Source organism: Rhinopithecus bieti, unplaced genomic scaffold (genome assembly GCF_001698545.2).
Source record: "Rhinopithecus bieti isolate Rb0 unplaced genomic scaffold, ASM169854v2 scaffold_8783, whole genome shotgun sequence".
Classification (NCBI taxonomy): domain Eukaryota; kingdom Metazoa; phylum Chordata; class Mammalia; order Primates; family Cercopithecidae; genus Rhinopithecus; species Rhinopithecus bieti.
In genome coordinates this window covers 3,161,138-3,179,787 of record NW_016806197.1, presented here as the reverse complement: position 1 = coordinate 3,179,787, position 18,650 = coordinate 3,161,138, and the positions used below count along the sequence as shown (strand labels likewise).

The following is an 18,650-nucleotide window of genomic DNA, read 5'->3' as shown; positions in this document are numbered from 1 at the left end:
AAGCTTTTTTCTTTTTTTTAAGACAGAGTCTCGCTCTGTCGCCCAGGCTGGAGTGCAGTGGCGCGATCTCGGCTCACTGCAAGCTCTGCCTCCCGGGTTCACGCCGTTCTCCTGCCTCAGCCTCCCAAGTAGCTAGGACTATAGGCGCCCGCCACCACACCCAGCTAATTTTTTTGTATTTTTAGTAGAGGCGGGGTTTCACCATGTTAGCCAGGATGGTCTCAATCTCCTGACCTCATGATCCGCACGCCTTGGTCTCCCAAAGTGCTGGGATTACAGGCGTGAGCCAACGCACCAGGCCAACTAAAGCATTTTTTAAGCATCCAGAGTAAAGTCTTTCCCTGTCTTCTTCATAGCCTGCATTCTTTTTTCTTGATAGAACAATTGGCTGCCATTCCTGAGTTTGTGAATATAGGACCCTTGTTCAAGTCTTCTGAGCCTGTTCAACTTACAGAAGCAGAGACAGAATATTTTGTTCGATGTATCAAGCACATGTTTACCAATCACATTGTGTTCCAGGTAAGATAATGCCCTTGACTCCTGTAGGGATTTAGTGTAAACTGGTATGCTTTGAGACAAATATCCTTTACCTATAATTCTAGTTTATTTTATAGATAATTAATTTGGCAGAATTTCTGGTTTTCTTGCTTACTTAACGCCAGAGCTATAGAGATCCCTTCATGTGATGGGCAACTTTTGATGGTTAAAATCTAAAGGACATAAAACTGAAATGTGTGAAGAAGTTGGACAACATAAAGTATAACCAATTTTTTTAAATCATCATTTAACATCAGGGTAGATTAAGTGGGCTAATTCTAAGAACTTAGATTTGACAGCCATCAGACTTCTGCCATCTTGTTTGGTACAGCAGTCTCAGGAAAGAGAAAAAACTGATGAATAATATAAACAAAAGACCTCAACAATAAGGCTCTCCCTGTTGCCAAAAGAAGAATCTTAGGAGGAGACCTACCCTGCTCTTTAGAGATAGAAGGAATAGTGGGTTCCAGAGCTGAGTAGTGGGTTATGAGTGGGAAGAATAACTTGTTATCCTTCACAACTTTTCCATTTACTGACTTTTCAGTTTGACTGCACCAACACTCTCAATGACCAGCTGCTGGAAAAAGTGACAGTGCAGATGGAGCCATCAGATTCCTATGAAGTGCTGTGTTGTATCCCAGCCCCCAGCCTTCCTTATAACCAACCAGGAATATGTTACACTCTTGTTCGTTTGCCTGATGATGACCCTACGGCAGGTACTAACCCTTAGAAGGGAGGAGATACTTACGTGATTCAGAATGCATTACCTTGAGAGCTCTTCAACTCTTCAAATGCTCAGTTTAAGAATGTGATGCTTTTCTAGAATGTAATGTAATGATAATGAGTGTGTGTGTGTATGTGTTTGTGTGTGTGTGTGAATATATATATTTATAAAATTGGTTACTGCTGCAGAAATAATTTTAAAACTAAATCTCTGAGTAAAATTTGCTAAACACTTAATCTTAAAAGAGAAACTGAGTGTGTATAGCACAAAAAGGAACTCAAGCTTTCTGTTGGAATAATGTGACCACTTGTGACAGTTCATATACCTGATGTCTCCTATGAAGAATCTTGACCCACTTCTCCTCGAAGTTTCTATCCAGTTAGATTGAACTTGGTTATGTAGTAGATGGTTGGCATTTTAAAATACATCATTTTCGAAGGTCCTGTAGCATAAGGCTGGTGTCTGAGAGCATGTCTCAGCCTAGTGAGTGGCTTAGCCAACCATGTGTGTCCACATTAAGAAGGGCTTTTAATTCCCAGCTTGACCCATATGCAGTCTTTTCAGGGGGAAAAACAGCCCCTAAAAGGCAGCCAGCTAGTGTCAATAGTAGTATTTACTTATTTGGAGACTTGGGAAGGTCTCATGACCTATCTCTTGTGAATGTCAGTATTTGTTCTACTTGATTCCCCCCACCGCCATTTTCCTCCTTGATTTCTTCTCATATTCATTGCACAATATTCATAACTGTTACCCAGTTTTCACAGAAATAAGCACACACATCACATTTATGTTTTGAACAACTTTTACTGCTCGTAAGTACAGGAAAAACGGAAGTTAAAAAATTAACAAATACTGGGGAAGTTACAGAGTTACAAGAAATCATAAAAGCACTAGTAAATAGTTATCCCTGGTCATCATTCAGTTACATTTGGGGCTTAACCTGCTTTCTTTTAGCCCCTCTCCAAACTCCCTTCTTAGATGTTGGTTCCTGGGAGCCTCTGTCCAGTCTTATCTGTGTTGGGTGGTAGACCAGGCTACTCAGACTCTAGCACGAGGTAGATTCAAGTTGGCACCACTGCTGTGTCTGAATCCCAGGTTGTTCCCTCTGGCCCTGGGTGGAACTCTACTTCTATCCTCTAGCCACCCTGGATCCATAACCCCCTGAGTAGGAAGGCACTTTTCTATCTGGCCTCCAGTATTTCTCCTTTGAGCTCGAGGTTATCTGGCTTTAACCTTTAATTACCTCCTTTATCCCTTTGTGAGGTTTCTCTAGTTCCATCTCCTTATAACTTCGCTTTCTCTCCTGGTCTGTTTTTCTCTCCAGTTAGATTTGTCTGAAATATGTCCACTAGCCAGTAATTAAGCTGGCTCTACTCTTAAGTAAACCTAGTTTTATTTACCCTTTTCTAAACTAGTATTTGAGCCCAATCTTAATGTAGTGCTGTGGCTTCTACCATTGTCTGGAGAGACTCTGCACTTCGTCAGTTCTTTTCCAGTAGCCATCCTTCCATGTTTCAAAATTCCTCCCGCTATTCTACCTCTCACTATTCTACCTCTCACCAACGTCCTGTTTTTTAAGGGATGCTATTACTTTGCCACTTACTTTCAGAGGGAAGTGAAATGCTGAACCCATTGAAGAATCAGTCCCTTGCCAATTGAGAATACTAGCTCTTCCCACTTCCCCAGGTTCATTTTGCTAACTAATAACTCAGGTGGCTCACACCCCAGCAAGTATTCTTAACAGAATCTAAGAAGTACAATTTTATAATACCAAAATACACAAAACAGCAATATAGAAATTACATATAGCATAGGAAAAAACCAACAACAACAACAGAAAACAGTTCCACCAAGAGAGAAAAAGAGGAGAGGTTTTCTTGCCCCTGTTCACTAAGGATTTTTAAAACATAGATCTTACAAATTAGCCCAGAGATTTCAACATTTGGTCTGCTGGCTGTGGACTCTTTTGCTTGATGGTTTGTTTGATTTTTGTTTATAAAAGTTTGGCATTTAGGGAATTATTTAAAGTTTCATTAGTAGTAAGTTTATATTTGACCCATCATATACCTACTTAAAAACAAACTCCTTTCTATTTAGTTTTTGTCAGAATTCTCAAATTTTAATCCATGGCCAATCTAAAGTCTATGCTCTGCAATGGAAGAAGTGAAATACCAGGGCATAGATGGTAATAGGCATCTTCTACCCATTCCTTCCTTTTTGCATTTCCTATCACAGATACTCCAAATTTTACCTGTCACATCAAGGTCTTAAACATCAATATGTCTCATTTCAGAAAATAATATTTTCCTTATAATCACAGTGAAAAAACAGAAATTCTTCGTTTGATTTCCTTCAACTTGAAAACAGTATAGCATAATAGGAAGAAATAGGGATTTGATAGACAGATGAGGATTTGAATTCTGGCCCTGCTACATACTGACTGTGTGATCTTGGACAAATTATTTGATCTCTTAGAACTGTTATAGGATAAAATGAAATGAAATAATAGGGAAATTTTGCTTCACATGGTGCCAGACACATAGAACCTTTTAGTGTTTAATTCTAGAATTATCCACTTTCTTCCTTTATCCTCTCTAAAAATCAAGTCTTCTAGAGTTCAAAAGACACATATCCTCTAATCTCTTCCAGAAAGTTGTTCCATCAATTATCCTTTCTTTGATCTATCTTTAATCTTTTCTAATCTATCTTTAATCTTTTCTACTCCCCTTTACTTTATAAATGTATAAAATCTACCCTATCTGAAAAAATTTGCTTTAACCCAACATCAATATATTACCAATAACACCTTCTCGCAAAGGTTGGGCAATTTCTTGAAAGACTAGGGACATCCTAAGTCTCTATGTAATTAGTCCTACTTATTATCTTTCTTCCTCCAAGACTTTGTCCTTTACCTAAAAAGTTTTAGAAAAGCCTTTAAGGCAACATTCCTTCTAAGCATTCATTCTCTTTCAGCAGCTCTGTTTCCCCTGAATATTTATTGCACCCGTAACAATATATATTATATACACAACATTCTACCAGTTGTTCCCCATTTTGGACCTTTTTAATGCCACTACCAACTTAACTTTTTATTCCACTGCCTATTCAGAACCATTCTAATCTTTATATTGCTTTTATGTATCAGGTTTTATTGTATCATATTTCTTGTTATCTGGAACATTTCAACAAATATTAATAACTTATTTTAAAACAGTCTTTAATAGAAAATATTCATTCTAAGATCAACTGTAACAGTACATGTACATGAGTTTATTTTCTCTGATTTTCACTGGAAATATTGCCTGCCATATAATGATTCATAATTATTTTAATTTCTCGACTTTCTGCCTACACTTCCTTAAAGTGCCATCTTAAGCTACTATACAATCTGATGGACCCCGAGGTCTTCTCTGAATCTGTAGTCACCCTTCCATTATTTTTTGTTCAGTATTAACCATATTAACTTGGCATTCTGTACTAAAAACACAACTTCAGTTAAGTAAGATTTGCCGCAGAGTTTTTTACTTTTAACACTTCCACTCACTCACTGGGATCCATATTAATGAGGCTCAGTGAAACTGCATTCTTCTAAGCCAAGCATTTAATCTGAATTTTAACTCAAATACTAAAAAAAAGCAGGATTGGTAGAACATTATGATTCAGCCACCCTTTCCCCTTCATCACTAGAATTTGTTTCAGCCTGGCTTTAAAATCAATATTCCTACAGTCTAACCCATTGAAAGATCTGCCAGGATTCTCAGTCTGAGATCTCCTTATTTACCAACTCATTTGTCTTGTACCCAGTCTGCCATTCCTCAAACTCACTGAAATTGCCCTGATTTCCTTTCAAGCCATCTTCCTATCCTATTTGATATCCCTTTCTACCCCATCATCCTCAATGTCTCTAATTTTTATTGCTGACTTTACTTAAATGATCCTATCTCTACAGAATGCAATTTAATCATGGTATACCCACTCATTTCTGCCTTTTGCCTTAGGGGAAAAACAAAACAAAACCCTGTTCTATTGGTACCGCCCAATCTTTGTTCATCTGTCCTTGAAATTGATTCACAATGTGAATATGTATAAGCTTCCTCTGTGACCCACCTCCAGTGTTCAAAACATTTCCTTCCTGTTCTCTTGGTGTCCAACATACTTACCTGCATCCTTGACTAGTAGAACTGAGTTCTGAGGATTGCTGATGAAGCTCATCCTTCAGACTCCACTTCATAAACCTATCTCTACATCGGACCGTTTATTCTCCTGACTCTAGCATTCATCACGTGTTTCACTCAAGGAGCTTTAAGGCAGCCACCAAATTCCCTAATAACAAATTCTTTCTATATACTTTTCCTCTTTGCCATTATTCCATACTTTGGATCAAGGGGCAACAATACCCACCATACCAACTCTGACATTCCTAAATCTCAAAGTGATTTAACCTATACACTGTCCCCTTAATTTCAGTCTTGTTAAACAGAGTAATACTTCTTTCTCATTTTGGCTCTGCTGATTTTGTTGGAGACCACACTAAACACATAGTAACCTATGTCCAACCCCCACACTTGCAAATTTTACATTTTTAATTGTTTGCTTTCAAAATCCTGACCTTAGTGATTGCCATCACTGCCTTCCATATCAGTTGGGGTTGCTTTACCAGCACCCTCTACAAAGTTTCTTCTTTTTCTGTTTTCCCATTCAATGAAGTAGTTACCATGACAGGTGAAGTGTTGTTACCCCACTTGATTGTCATCTAGGATTTAACTTCTATTCCCTAAAATTTTCTTATACTCAGCCATGATACCGAACATACCACTGACTTGCCCCTGAGATTTGCCAGTGCCCCAACTTTGGGAACTCTGCGTTCCACCTTCCCCTATTCCATGTCAGCCCTTTTACTGATACTAAGCCCGGCAAAAATTCGTAAGGTTATCTCCCCTCATCACGCCTCTCCTTCATTCCTCGGCTTACCCACACCATGCTTTCTCCTCCATGACCTGCGTCAAACACTTTGCCCCTTTTGGGCAAAAAGAAGGATTCTCTACGTTCACACCCACACTCTTACTCTTGGCATGCCTCCCTTGCTGCAACACATGCCCTGATCCTCTCGACAAGCTCACCTCTCTAAGCTGCTGGGCTCCATAACCTGCTCCAACTCATTCTTCTTGCCCATTGGGGAACACCTCTCCTCTGTCCTGCCCTCCCATATGCTGCAAACTCACCCTCAGCTCTCGCAGCTCGCAGCTCCTGGGCCCAGGCTGGTCGTTTCTCCTGCTTTCCTCCACTACTGCAAAGCACGGCACTGTCCCACCTGCACCCTCCTGCGTTCTCTCAGCACCACCTGTGATTCTGCCACTGGCCTAATTCATGTTCTCAGGTGTGTCCTCCCTTCTTGACCTGGCCCCACACACACTGCTCCACCAGACGCAGTCCTCTCTGTGTCACACATCCTGTACTGAATCCACCTGCTCTGCTGTCCATGCTCACGTCCCAGTGGCCCAGGCTCTGAGTCCTTTCCAGGGCCCCACAACCCTGACTTCCTAAGCCTTCCTGATTCCTTTCACGTTCTTTCTTTCACATTGTGTAAAAACACTCTGGGGAGCCTCTACCTCTGAATCTCCTACCTTCTTCCTGTCACCACAGCAGTTTTGTCTTTGTCACTCATTCATGTCTCACTCTCTGCCCATCCTCATCCCCCTGGTACAAACACACCCAGTTTCAACCTGACTTTCCTGTCCTGCCTGAGACCCTGCTCCTCCGCTTCTCCTGGGTGCTCCTGTCAGTCCCACCCTCCTCCCGCCTCCTCCCTCCTTAGCACCCATGTCTTCAAGAAGCTCTCCTTCCACGCTGTCTCCATTCCCCTTTGCACCTTCCCTCCTTGTGACAACAGATCCCCTGCTCTCTGCTCTCACCCACACAGCCCACGTCCTCTATGTCACTGGGTCCTTCTCTGGGCCTTACTCCTCCACCTGAGTCCTCGAGTCTGGGACCGAGGCGTTAGAAACCCCAGCTCTATCACCATGGTCCCGGTGCCTTTTCGGCTACATCCATTTGCTCGCTGTCATCCTTGTCCTGGTCTGTCGGGAACTGTGTTCCCACACCTGACAGTCTTGACCCTGATGCCTCCATCAGCCCCACCGCACATGCGTCTTCCCCTCGCACTCCACATGTCTGCCGGCTCTCCGTCCTCCCGCGTCCACCAGCGATTCTCACCCGAGGATGCAGGACCCCAAGGCGGCCTATCACAAGCATCTTTTGGGCTCGGTTTCCTCTTTTGCTGTTGTCTGTGTTCCTTTTAGAGATTGCTTTTTTTTCCCCCTTACTTTTTCTGAGCTGAACACTGCTCACCCCTCAGATGATTGGATAGGCCTGCCTGGGGGTCCATGCCCCCAGCCCTCCCTCAGGTGAAACCCACCCCCCACCCCAGATAAGAATCACTGATGTGGACCGCCACCTTGACTACCTGGCATCACTCCCTCATTTCACACCTAGACCATTCTAATGCTTGCCATTTAACTTCCCACTCAACACATCTCATCTTTTGCCTCCCCACCATCATTAGGCCTGGAACTCTCTGCCTGGAACCACATCATTCCTTCCCTATTTGCCCTTTAACACACCTCTGACCCCAAACACCAGTCTGCATTGGAAACTTGTTCTTTTAATGCTTCCTCACCCCATACTTCTTGTCCTCCCACCTGATAGAACTCTTAGGGACTGTGGCAGTATCTTCGGCCTCAACCTGTTTCTTATGGGTGCTTACTATTGTCAGTTTTCCTTAATCCCCACTCCTTTTTTCAGATCCCTTACAAGATAGGCCTACAGAAACTTCCCCCTGTGTTTCCCAAGTTCTAACTTGTTTCCTAAAAACCAGCCATTTACCTTGACCTTTCGACCTACAAGAAACCACTTTCATTTACTTCTTTTGGTGGATTTAGACGTCTTCCCCAGCCTATATTCATCACCCGCAACATTAGATATGTAACCCACCAGCTCAGTTAAATAAGAGTTTCCTCCAACCCAGAACTTGGCTCGATTCTCCCCATCTGGTTCCCTACCTCCTCTCCCACTCACACCCCACTGCTCCCAATCCTTCCCTCCTTTCCAACCCAGGCAATCCCAACCCAAAGCCCATCCCAAACCCCATCCCCTGCACCCAACCCACCCTTCCCCACTGCATTCATAGCAAAGAGCCTGGCCCAAGATTTGCACCTTTGCAACAAAGTTCAATGCTTTAAGAGCAGCCATTCCTTCCTGCCCATTGCTGTCCACCCCTTTTACGCTTTCTGTTCCCCAAACCGAACCTTGAAGGCTGCTCTGAGCACTCCAAATTCCTTTGTTCCTACTCTGGGACCTCCCCTTTCACCTTGCTTCACCTGTGGCTGTCCTGCCTATGGCTGTCCTGCCTGTGACTGTCCTACCTGGTTCTCTTCCACCACACTTTCTGCCCTCCATCCTTCCCTGGGAGCCCCTCCACCCTGTCTGTCTTCTGTAGGTGACTCCCCTGTTGCACCGCCTCATTGTCCCACTTCCACATTCTTTCTTGCAGCCTTTCCCCTTGTGACATATTTCTTCTCTGCTTCCTTGGCCAAAGGAAGACATCTGCCTCTCTGTGGCCTATATTTCTCTCAATCACCAAGGACCTGTCACTTCATCAGACTCAGTCATCTCTTCTCCATAGGGATGTGCTCACTACTTTGACCTGCTTTCACCACTCAAACTCTTCCATCCTCTCTCTATCCCACCTTCTCTTCAAGAACTGTTTTCTGTGCCTCCTCCAGATCTTCCACTGATTCAGGCCAGCGCCTTCCCTTAGGCTGCCTTTTCCTTCCCCTCTTCCACTCCAGCCTTGTTTCCTCTTTTCTCTTTCTGTTCCATGAAGTGAGTTCCTACAAAACTCTACAGCCAGTCCCGCCACTTCCTCCTCTTCCTCCTTTCTTCATCTCCATTATTTCCATTTACCTTGGATAGGGCCCCATTGAGCCCATGCACCCCTGCCCATCATGCCTGACCTTGCAGTACTCATTGAAGCCATCTGGATCCACCATTTCTTCTTTGCCTCTTGGCCACACTACCTTTACTATACCCTTGTTTAGAATTTAAGACCTTCTTCTTACACAAGTACTGCCATCCATCCTGTTCTGCCTGTCCTCCTCTCTGCCCTCTGGAAAAGTCTCCAAAATGAAGCCCCGTATCAGCACCCAAACCTTCATCCTATCCAACCTCTGGGCATATTCCCTCCCACTGTGCCCATTTACTATTGACCTAATCTCCTACTAAATCTAAGATGCTACCTGTGTTTGAAGGCCCCCCCTTCCTATTTCACTGCACCTCTGTAGTGAAGTGTGGTGTAGTGCATATTTTCAGTTGCAAGCTACAGCTCCATCCTCTCAGGCTCCCTTGACAACAGAAGCTCAGACTCAGTGGTCACTGGAAATTGTCTCCTGTCCATTAGTTCCCTCTAACACTTGCAAGCACCTTTCTGCCCACACACTAGACTCATGAGTCCATCCCCAAACCCCAGCCCCAAGGTTTACCTGCCAGTAGGTTCCATGCAGGTGCTGTCTGAATGTGCAGTGATGCCCCATTTCCTCCATTTACCCTGAGCGACTTAGGCACTTTCCCTCTACTGTCATTTCCTAAGGATCCACTTCTGAAAAGCCTGGGATTTTGCCTCCCTACCCTAATCCTACGGGTTGACCTTGATAAGAGGCATGATACCAACTTCCTTGAGATCTGATAAAGGCCCATTTGGGGAACTCTGATTTCGTCCTTCCCTTTTCTGCATCGGACCCTGTATGGACACTAAGCTCCCCACAAGTTCATGATGTTCTTTCCCCTCATGCACCACAAATCTCTTTCTTTTCCCATCAGCTTCCCTGACCCCACTCACATCACACCACCTCAAATGGCTGCCCCACTCCATTGTCTCACTTTTCCACACAAGGTTCACATTTAATTCCTACACCACTGTTGCCTCCCACTTTCATCTTCCAGACATGCTCCACCTCCTCTTCAACATCCAGTCCTGCATGCCCTACCACCTGCAGGTCAATCCACAAACTCAGGAATCTTTCCTGAGCTCTGACCCCTTCCTGCCCTGCCCCACTGATGCCACCACTGCCAGCTTCCATGTCCTCAACCTGCTGTAATGAATCCATCTCCTGTCTCAGTTCACCCCTAACCATCCTATATTCTCAGTTCTGCCTCTAAGGAACAGTGGTTTCCTCTCTCTGTTGTGTCCTCTGGCCTTTCATCGTCTCACCATGCCCTTTATTGAGACACTGTCCTCAATGTTTCCAAGTTGCCAGCACCTCTACACCCTGTTTCTGTGGCCTCATCTCACCTCTCCTTCATTCCTCCCTTGGCTTACCCACACCATGCTTTCTCCTCCATGACCTGTGTCAAACACTTTGCCCCTTTTGGGCAAAAGGAGGATTTTCTACGTTCACACCCACATTCTTGCTCTTGGCATGCCTCCCTTGCTGCAACACATGCCCTGATCCTCTCGACAAGCTCACCTCTCTAAGCTGCTGGGCTCCATAACCTGCTCCAACTCATTCTTCTTGCCCATTGGGGAACACCTCTCCTCTGTCCTGCCCTCCCATATGCTGCAGCTCCCAGCTCCTGGGCCCAGGCTGGTCGTTTCTCCTGCTTTCCTCCACTACTGCAAAGCACGGCACTGTCCCACCTGCACCCTCCTGCGTTCTCTCAGCACCACCTGTGATTCTGCCACTGGCCTAATTCGTGTTCTCAGGTGTGTCCTCCCTTCTTGATCTGGCCCCACACACACTGCTCCACCAGACGCAGTCCTCTCTGTGTCACACATCCTGTACTGAATCNCCGAACCCCATCCCCACCACCCACCCTTCCCCGCCGGATCCGTAGTAAAGAGCCTGGCCCAAGATTCACACCTTTGCAACAAAGTTCAAGGCTTTAAGAACAGCCATTCCTTCCTGTCTATTGCTGTCCACCCCTTTTACGCTTTCCGTTCCCCATGCCGAACCTTGCAGGCTGCTCTGAGCACTCCAGGTTCCTTTGTTCCTACTCTGGGACCTGCCCCTTCACCTCACTCCACCTGTGGCTGTCCTGCCTGTGGCTGTCCTGCCTGTGGCTGTCCTGCCCAGCTCCCTTCCACACGCTCTCTGCCCTCCATCCTTCCCTGGGGGCCCCTCCACCCTGTCTTCTGTAGGTGACTCCCCCGTTGTGCTGCCTCATCGTCCCACTTCCACATTCTTTCTTACAGCCTTTCCCCTTGTGACACATTTCTTCTCTTTGCTTCCTTGGCCAAGGGGAGGTACCTGCCTGTCTGTGGCCCACATTTCTCTCAATCACCCAGGGCCTGTCGCTTCATCTGACTCGGTCATCTCTTCTCCATACGGACGTTTTCACTACTTTGACCTGCTCTCCTCACGGCTCAAACTTTTCCATCCTCTCTATCCCACCTTCTCTTCAAGAACTATTTTCTGTTGCTCCTCCAGGTCTTCCAGTGATTCAGGCCAGTGCCTTCCCTTAGTCTGCCTTATCCCTCCCCTCTTCCACTCCAGCCCTTTCTCCTCCTCTTTTTTTCTGTTCCATCAGGAAGGCTCCCACAAAACTCCACAGTCAGTCCCGCCACTTCCTTCTCTTCCTCCTTTCTCAATTCCTTTATTTCCATTTACCTCAGATGCGGCCCCAGTGAGCTGATGCACCCCTGCCATCGTGCCTGCCCATCTGCTACCCATCGAGCCCATCTGGATCCACCATTTCCTCTTGGCCACACTACCTTCACTACACCCGTGTTTACAGTTTAAGACTTCTTCTTACACAGGTCCTGCCCTCCATCCTGTTCTACCCTTCCTCCTCTCTTACTCTCTACCTTGAGTCTTCCAAACATGAAGCCCTCATCCCAGCACCCAACACCCTGACCCTCTCCAAACTCTGGGCATACTCTATCCTGCCGGGCCCATTTGCTACTGACCTAAACATCTCCCACTTAACTTTTGAAGGCCCTCCTCCTCAGCTTCACTATGAACCTCTGCGTATATTTTGCATTACAAGCTATACCTCCATCCTTTCAGCCACGCTTAAACAGCAGAAACGTGGATTCAGTGATTGTTGCAAATTATCTCCTTCGCATTGTTTCCTAACAACTCCTCTGGCCTTTGCAAACACACTTCTACCTACAATCTAGGATCAGTCTGCTTGAGTCCACTGTGAAGTCCCTAAGGTTACCTGTCTGTGGTTTTTACGCAAGTGCCATATTAGTGTGCAGTGCTGACCAGCTTCCTTTGTTTAACCAGTCACTTTGGCCCTTAACCCACTTTCCCCTAAAGGCTGCCGGAGCTATTGCTTCATTCTACCTCTGTGGTCTGGTCTTAATACCAGGCATACCACCACCGTGTCCTGAGATCTGCCGACATCCCAGTTTGAGACTGAATTCTGTCTCCCCTCTATTCACTCAGCCCCTTTACCAATGTTGAGGCCCTCAAATTCATGAGATTCTCCCCTATCATGCACCTTCTCTCCTTTTTTATGTCCATCAACTCCCTGGACCCATCTTGAGTCTGACATCATGCCTTGAGGACTTGACAGCACTTTCTGTTTTTCTAGTTAAGATGTACTGCACATCCCCCTACTGTTATTTTCCAGAGACCCTCAGCTTCATCTTCAGCTTCCACTCCCTCCTCTGCCACTTCTAAGTCAATGACTGCACTCTGCAGTCATTTCCTTGATGTCAGCTCCCTTCCTGCCCTGCCCTTGCTGCCAACATTGCCATCCTTTTTATCCACAATATGCTGCATTGGATCCATCTGTTATCTAAAGTCGCCCTTAACCATCCTACATTTTTGGTTCTACTGTGCTGGAGACAATTGTTTCCTGTCTCAAAGTCAATCCACCTGGCCTTCCATCATTTCCTGTGCCCTTCATTGACACTGTGGTCCCCAGCTTTTCCAAGGTGCCAGCATCTTCTACCTCCTCTTTGTCTATTGCCATCCTCCCACCTGTCCTTCATTCCTTGCTTGTCTTACCCACACTATGCTTTGCCATCCATGAACTGTGTCACACACTTTGCCCCATCTGGGGTAAAGTCCCTGGATTCTCTGCATCCGCTCCCTCCCTCTTGGTGTCTGGAGTGCCTCCTTTACTGCAGTGCATCTCTCCTGCTCTCAACAAGCTCTCCTCTCGTTGCTGCTGGACTCCATTGCCTGCTCCGACTCATTCTTCTTGCCCTTTAGGGAACACTTCTCCTCTGTCCTCCTCTCCCATGTGTTGCAACCTCATCCCCCGATGTCCCAGCAGTGAGCCCCTGGGGCCCAGGTTGGTCGTTTCTCCTGCTTTCTTCCTCTATTGCATAGCACAGTACTGTCCCACCTGCACCCTCCTGCATTCTCTCAACACAATCTGTGATTCTCCCACTGGCCTAAGTCGTGTTCTCAGGTGCCTCCTCCCTTCTTGACCTGGCCCCGCACCCACTGCTCCACCAGATGCAGTCATCTCTGCATCACACATACTGCACTGAATCCACCTGCCCTGCCCAGCTATCAGTGTCCACATCCCAGTGGCCCAGGCTATGGGTACCTTCCAGCACCCCACAACCCTGACTCCCCAAAAGCTTCTCAGTTCGCTCTGCATCCTTTCTTTCACATTCTTGTGAAAACATTCTGGGGAACATGTGCCTCTGAATTTCCTACCCTCTTCCTGTCACCACAGCAGTTTTGTCATCAGCGCTCACTCCTGTCCCCACTCCACCTGCCCACCCTCATCCCCCCCATGCCACTGGTACAAACGCACCCAGTCTCAACCTGACTCTCCTGCCCTGCCTGAGACCCGGCTCCTCCGCTCCTCCTGGGTGCTCCTGTCAGTTCCAACCTCCTCCCGCCTCCTCCCTCCTTAGCGCCCATGTCTACAAAATGCTCTCCTTCCACGTTGTCTCCATTCCCCTTTGCACCTTCCCTACCCGTGACAACAGATCCCCTGCTCTCTGCTCTCACCCACACAGCCCACGTTCTCTGAGTCACTGGACCCTTCTCTGGGCCTCACTCCTCCACCTGAGTCCTCGAGTGTGGGACCAAGGCATTGGAAATCCCAGCTCCACCACCATGGTCCCGGTGCCTTTTCGGCTACATCCATTTGCTCGCTGTCATCCTTGTCCTGGTCTGTCGGGAACTGTGTTCCCACACCTGACAGTCTTGACCCTGATGCCTCCATCAGCCCCACCGCACATGCGTCTTCCCCTCGCACTCCACATGTCTGCCGGCTCTCCGTCCTCCCGCGTCCACCAGCGATTCTCACCCGAGGATGCAGGACCCCAAGGCGGCCTATCACAAGCATCTTTTGGGCTCGGTTTCCTCTTTTGCTGTTGTCTGTGTTCCTTTTAGAGATTGCTTTTTTTTCCCCTTACTTTTCTGAGCTGAACACTGCTCACCCCTCAGATGATTGGATAGGCCTGCCTGGGGTCCATGCCCCAGCCCTCCCTCAGGTGAAACCCACCCCCCACCCCAGATAAGAATCACTGATGTGGACCGCCACCTTGACTACCTGGCATCACTCCCTCATTTCACACCTAGACCATTCTAATGCTTGCCATTTAACTTCCCACTCAACACATCTCATCTTTTGCCTCCCCACCATCATTAGGCCTGGAACTCTCTGCCTGGAACCACATCATTCCTTCCCTATTTGCCCTTTAACACACCTCTGACCCCAAACACCAGTCTGCATTGGAAACTTGTTCTTTTAATGCTTCCTCACCCCATACTTCTTGTCCTCCCACCTGATAGAACTCTTAGGGACTGTGGCAGTATCTTCGGCCTCAACCTGTTTCTTATGGGTGCTTACTATTGTCAGTTTTCCTTAATCCCCACTCCTTTTTTCAGATCCCTTACAAGATAGGCCTACAGAAACTTCCCCTGTGTTTCCCAAGTTCTAACTTGTTTCCTAAAACCAGCCATTTACCTTGACCTTTCGACCTACAAGAAACCACTTTCATTTACTTCTTTTGGTGGATTTAGACGTCTTCCCCAGCCTATATTCATCACCCGCAACATTAGATATGTAACCCACCAGCTCAGTTAAATAAGAGTTTCCTCCAACCCAGAACTTGGCTCGATTCTCCCCATCTGGTTCCCTACCTCCTCTCCCACTCACACCCCACTGCTCCCAATCCTTCCCTCCTTTCCAACCCAGGCAATCCCAACCCAAAGCCCATCCCAAACCCCATCCCCTGCACCCAACCCACCCTTCCCCACTGCATTCATAGCAAAGAGCCTGGCCCAAGATTTGCACCTTTGCAACAAAGTTCAATGCTTTAAGAGCAGCCATTCCTTCCTGCCCATTGCTGTCCACCCCTTTTACGCTTTCTGTTCCCCAAACCGAACCTTGAAGGCTGCTCTGAGCACTCCAAATTCCTTTGTTCCTACTCTGGGACCTCCCCTTTCACCTTGCTTCACCTGTGGCTGTCCTGCCTATGGCTGTCCTGCCTGTGACTGTCCTACCTGGTTCTCTTCCACCACACTTTCTGCCCTCCATCCTTCCCTGGGAGCCCCTCCACCCTGTCTGTCTTCTGTAGGTGACTCCCCTGTTGCACCGCCTCATTGTCCCACTTCCACATTCTTTCTTGCAGCCTTTCCCCTTGTGACATATTTCTTCTCTGCTTCCTTGGCCAAAGGAAGACATCTGCCTCTCTGTGGCCTATATTTCTCTCAATCACCAAGGACCTGTCACTTCATCAGACTCAGTCATCTCTTCTCCATAGGGATGTGCTCACTACTTTGACCTGCTTTCACCACTCAAACTCTTCCATCCTCTCTCTATCCCACCTTCTCTTCAAGAACTGTTTTCTGTGCCTCCTCCAGATCTTCCACTGATTCAGGCCAGCGCCTTCCCTTAGGCTGCCTTTTCCTTCCCCTCTTCCACTCCAGCCTTGTTTCCTCTTTTCTCTTTCTGTTCCATGAAGTGAGTTCCTACAAAACTCTACAGCCAGTCCCACCACTTCCTCCTCTTCCTCCTTTCTTCATCTCCATTATTTCCATTTACCTTGGATAGGGCCCCATTGAGCCCATGCACCCCTGCCCATCATGCCTGACCTTGCAGTACTCATTGAAGCCATCTGGATCCACCATTTCTTCTTTGCCTCTTGGCCACACTACCTTTACTATACCCTTGTTTAGAATTTAAGACCTTCTTCTTACACAAGTACTGCCATCCATCCTGTTCTGCCTGTCCTCCTCTCTGCCCTCTGGAAAAAGTCTCCAAAAATGAAGCCCCCGTATCAGCACCCAAACCTTCATCCTATCCAACCTCTGGGCATATTCCCTCCCACTGTGCCCATTTACTATTGACCTAATCTCCTACTAAATCTAAGATGCTACCTGTGTTTGAAGGCCCCCCCTTCCTATTTCACTGCACCTCTGTAGTGAAGTGTGGTGTAGTGCATATTTTCAGTTGCAAGCTACAGCTCCATCCTCTCAGGCTCCCTTGACAACAGAAGCTCAGACTCAGTGGTCACTGGAAATTGTCTCCTGTCCATTAGTTCCCTCTAACACTTGCAAGCACCTTTCTGCCCACACACTAGACTCATGAGTCCATCCCCAAACCCCCAGCCCCCAAGGTTTACCTGCCAGTAGGTTCCATGCAGGTGCTGTCTGAATGTGCAGTGATGCCCCATTTCCTCCATTTACCCTGAGCGACTTAGGCACTTTCCCTCTACTGTCATTTCCTAAGGATCCACTTCTGAAAAGCCTGGGATTTTGCCTCCCTACCCTAATCCTACGGGTTGACCTTGATAAGAGGCATGATACCAACTTCCTTGAGATCTGATAAAGGCCCATTTGGGGAACTCTGATTTCGTCCTTCCCTTTTTCTGCATCGGACCCTGTATGGACACTAAGCTCCCCACAAGTTCATGATGTTCTTTCCCCTCATGCACCACAAATCTCTTTCTTTTTCCCATCAGCTTCCCTGACCCCACTCACATCACACCACCTCAAATGGCTGCCCCACTCCATTGTCTCACTTTTTCCACACAAGGTTCACATTTAATTCCTACACCACTGTTGCCTCCCACTTTCATCTTCCAGACATGCTCCACCTCCTCTTCAACATCCAGTCCTGCATGCCCTACCACCTGCAGGTCAATCCACAAACTCAGGAATCTTTCCTGAGCTCTGACCCCTTCCTGCCCTGCCCCCACTGATGCCACCACTGCCAGCTTCCATGTCCTCAACCTGCTGTAATGAATCCATCTCCTGTCTCAGTTCACCCCTAACCATCCTATATTCTCAGTTCTGCCTCTAAGGAACAGTGGTTTCCTCTCTCTGTTGTGTCCTCTGGCCTTTCATCGTCTCACCATGCCCTTTATTGAGACACTGTCCTCAATGTTTCCAAGTTGCCAGCACCTCTACACCCTGTTTCTGTGGCCTCATCTCACCTCTCCTTCATTCCTCCCTTGGCTTACCCACACCATGCTTTCTCCTCCATGACCTGTGTCAAACACTTTGCCCCTTTTGGGCAAAAAGGAGGATTTTCTACGTTCACACCCACATTCTTGCTCTTGGCATGCCTCCCTTGCTGCAACACATGCCCTGATCCTCTCGACAAGCTCACCTCTCTAAGCTGCTGGGCTCCATAACCTGCTCCAACTCATTCTTCTTGCCCATTGGGGAACACCTCTCCTCTGTCCTGCCCTCCCATATGCTGCAGCTCCCAGCTCCTGGGCCCAGGCTGGTCGTTTCTCCTGCTTTCCTCCACTACTGCAAAGCACGGCACTGTCCCACCTGCACCCTCCTGCGTTCTCTCAGCACCACCTGTGATTCTGCCACTGGCCTAATTCGTGTTCTCAGGTGTGTCCTCCCTTCTTGATCTGGCCCCACACACACTGCTCCACCAGACGCAGTCCTCTCTGTGTCACACATCCTGTACTGAATCCACCTGCTCTGCTGTCCATGCTCACGTCCCAGTGGCCCAGGCTCTGAGTCCTTTCCAGGGCCCCACAACCCTGACTTCCTAAGCCTTCCTGATTCCTTTCACGTTCTTTCTTTCACATTGTGTAAAAACACTCTGGGGAGCCTCTACCTCTGAATCTCCTACCTTCTTCCTGTCACCACAGCAGTTTTGTCTTTGTCACTCATTCATGTCTCACTCTCTGCCCATCCTCATCCCCCTGGTACAAACACACCCAGTTTCAACCTGACTCTCCTGTCCTGCCTGAGACCCTGCTCCTCCGCTTCTCCTGGGTGCTCCTGTCAGTCCCACCCTCCTCCCGCCTCCTCCCTCCTTAGCACCCATGTCTTCAAGACGCTCTCCTTCCACGCTGTCTCCATTCCCCTTTGCACCTTCCCTCCTTGTGACAACAGATCCCCTGCTCTCTGCTCTCACCCACACAGCCCACGTCCTCTATGTCACTGGG

General features: G+C 47.3%; 1 protein-coding gene across 1 annotated transcript in view; it reads left to right on the top strand.

Annotated features, from left to right (window-relative positions):
- COPG2 (coat protein complex I subunit gamma 2) overlaps positions 1-18,650 on the top strand; it is a 68,309-nt gene that overhangs the window by 20,362 nt on the left and 29,297 nt on the right. The window contains exons 11-12 of the mRNA XM_017875090.1: positions 380-519; positions 1,082-1,253. Of these exons, the coding sequence (XP_017730579.1) occupies positions 380-519; positions 1,082-1,253 (312 nt within the window). The remainder of the gene's footprint in view (positions 1-379; positions 520-1,081; positions 1,254-18,650) is intronic.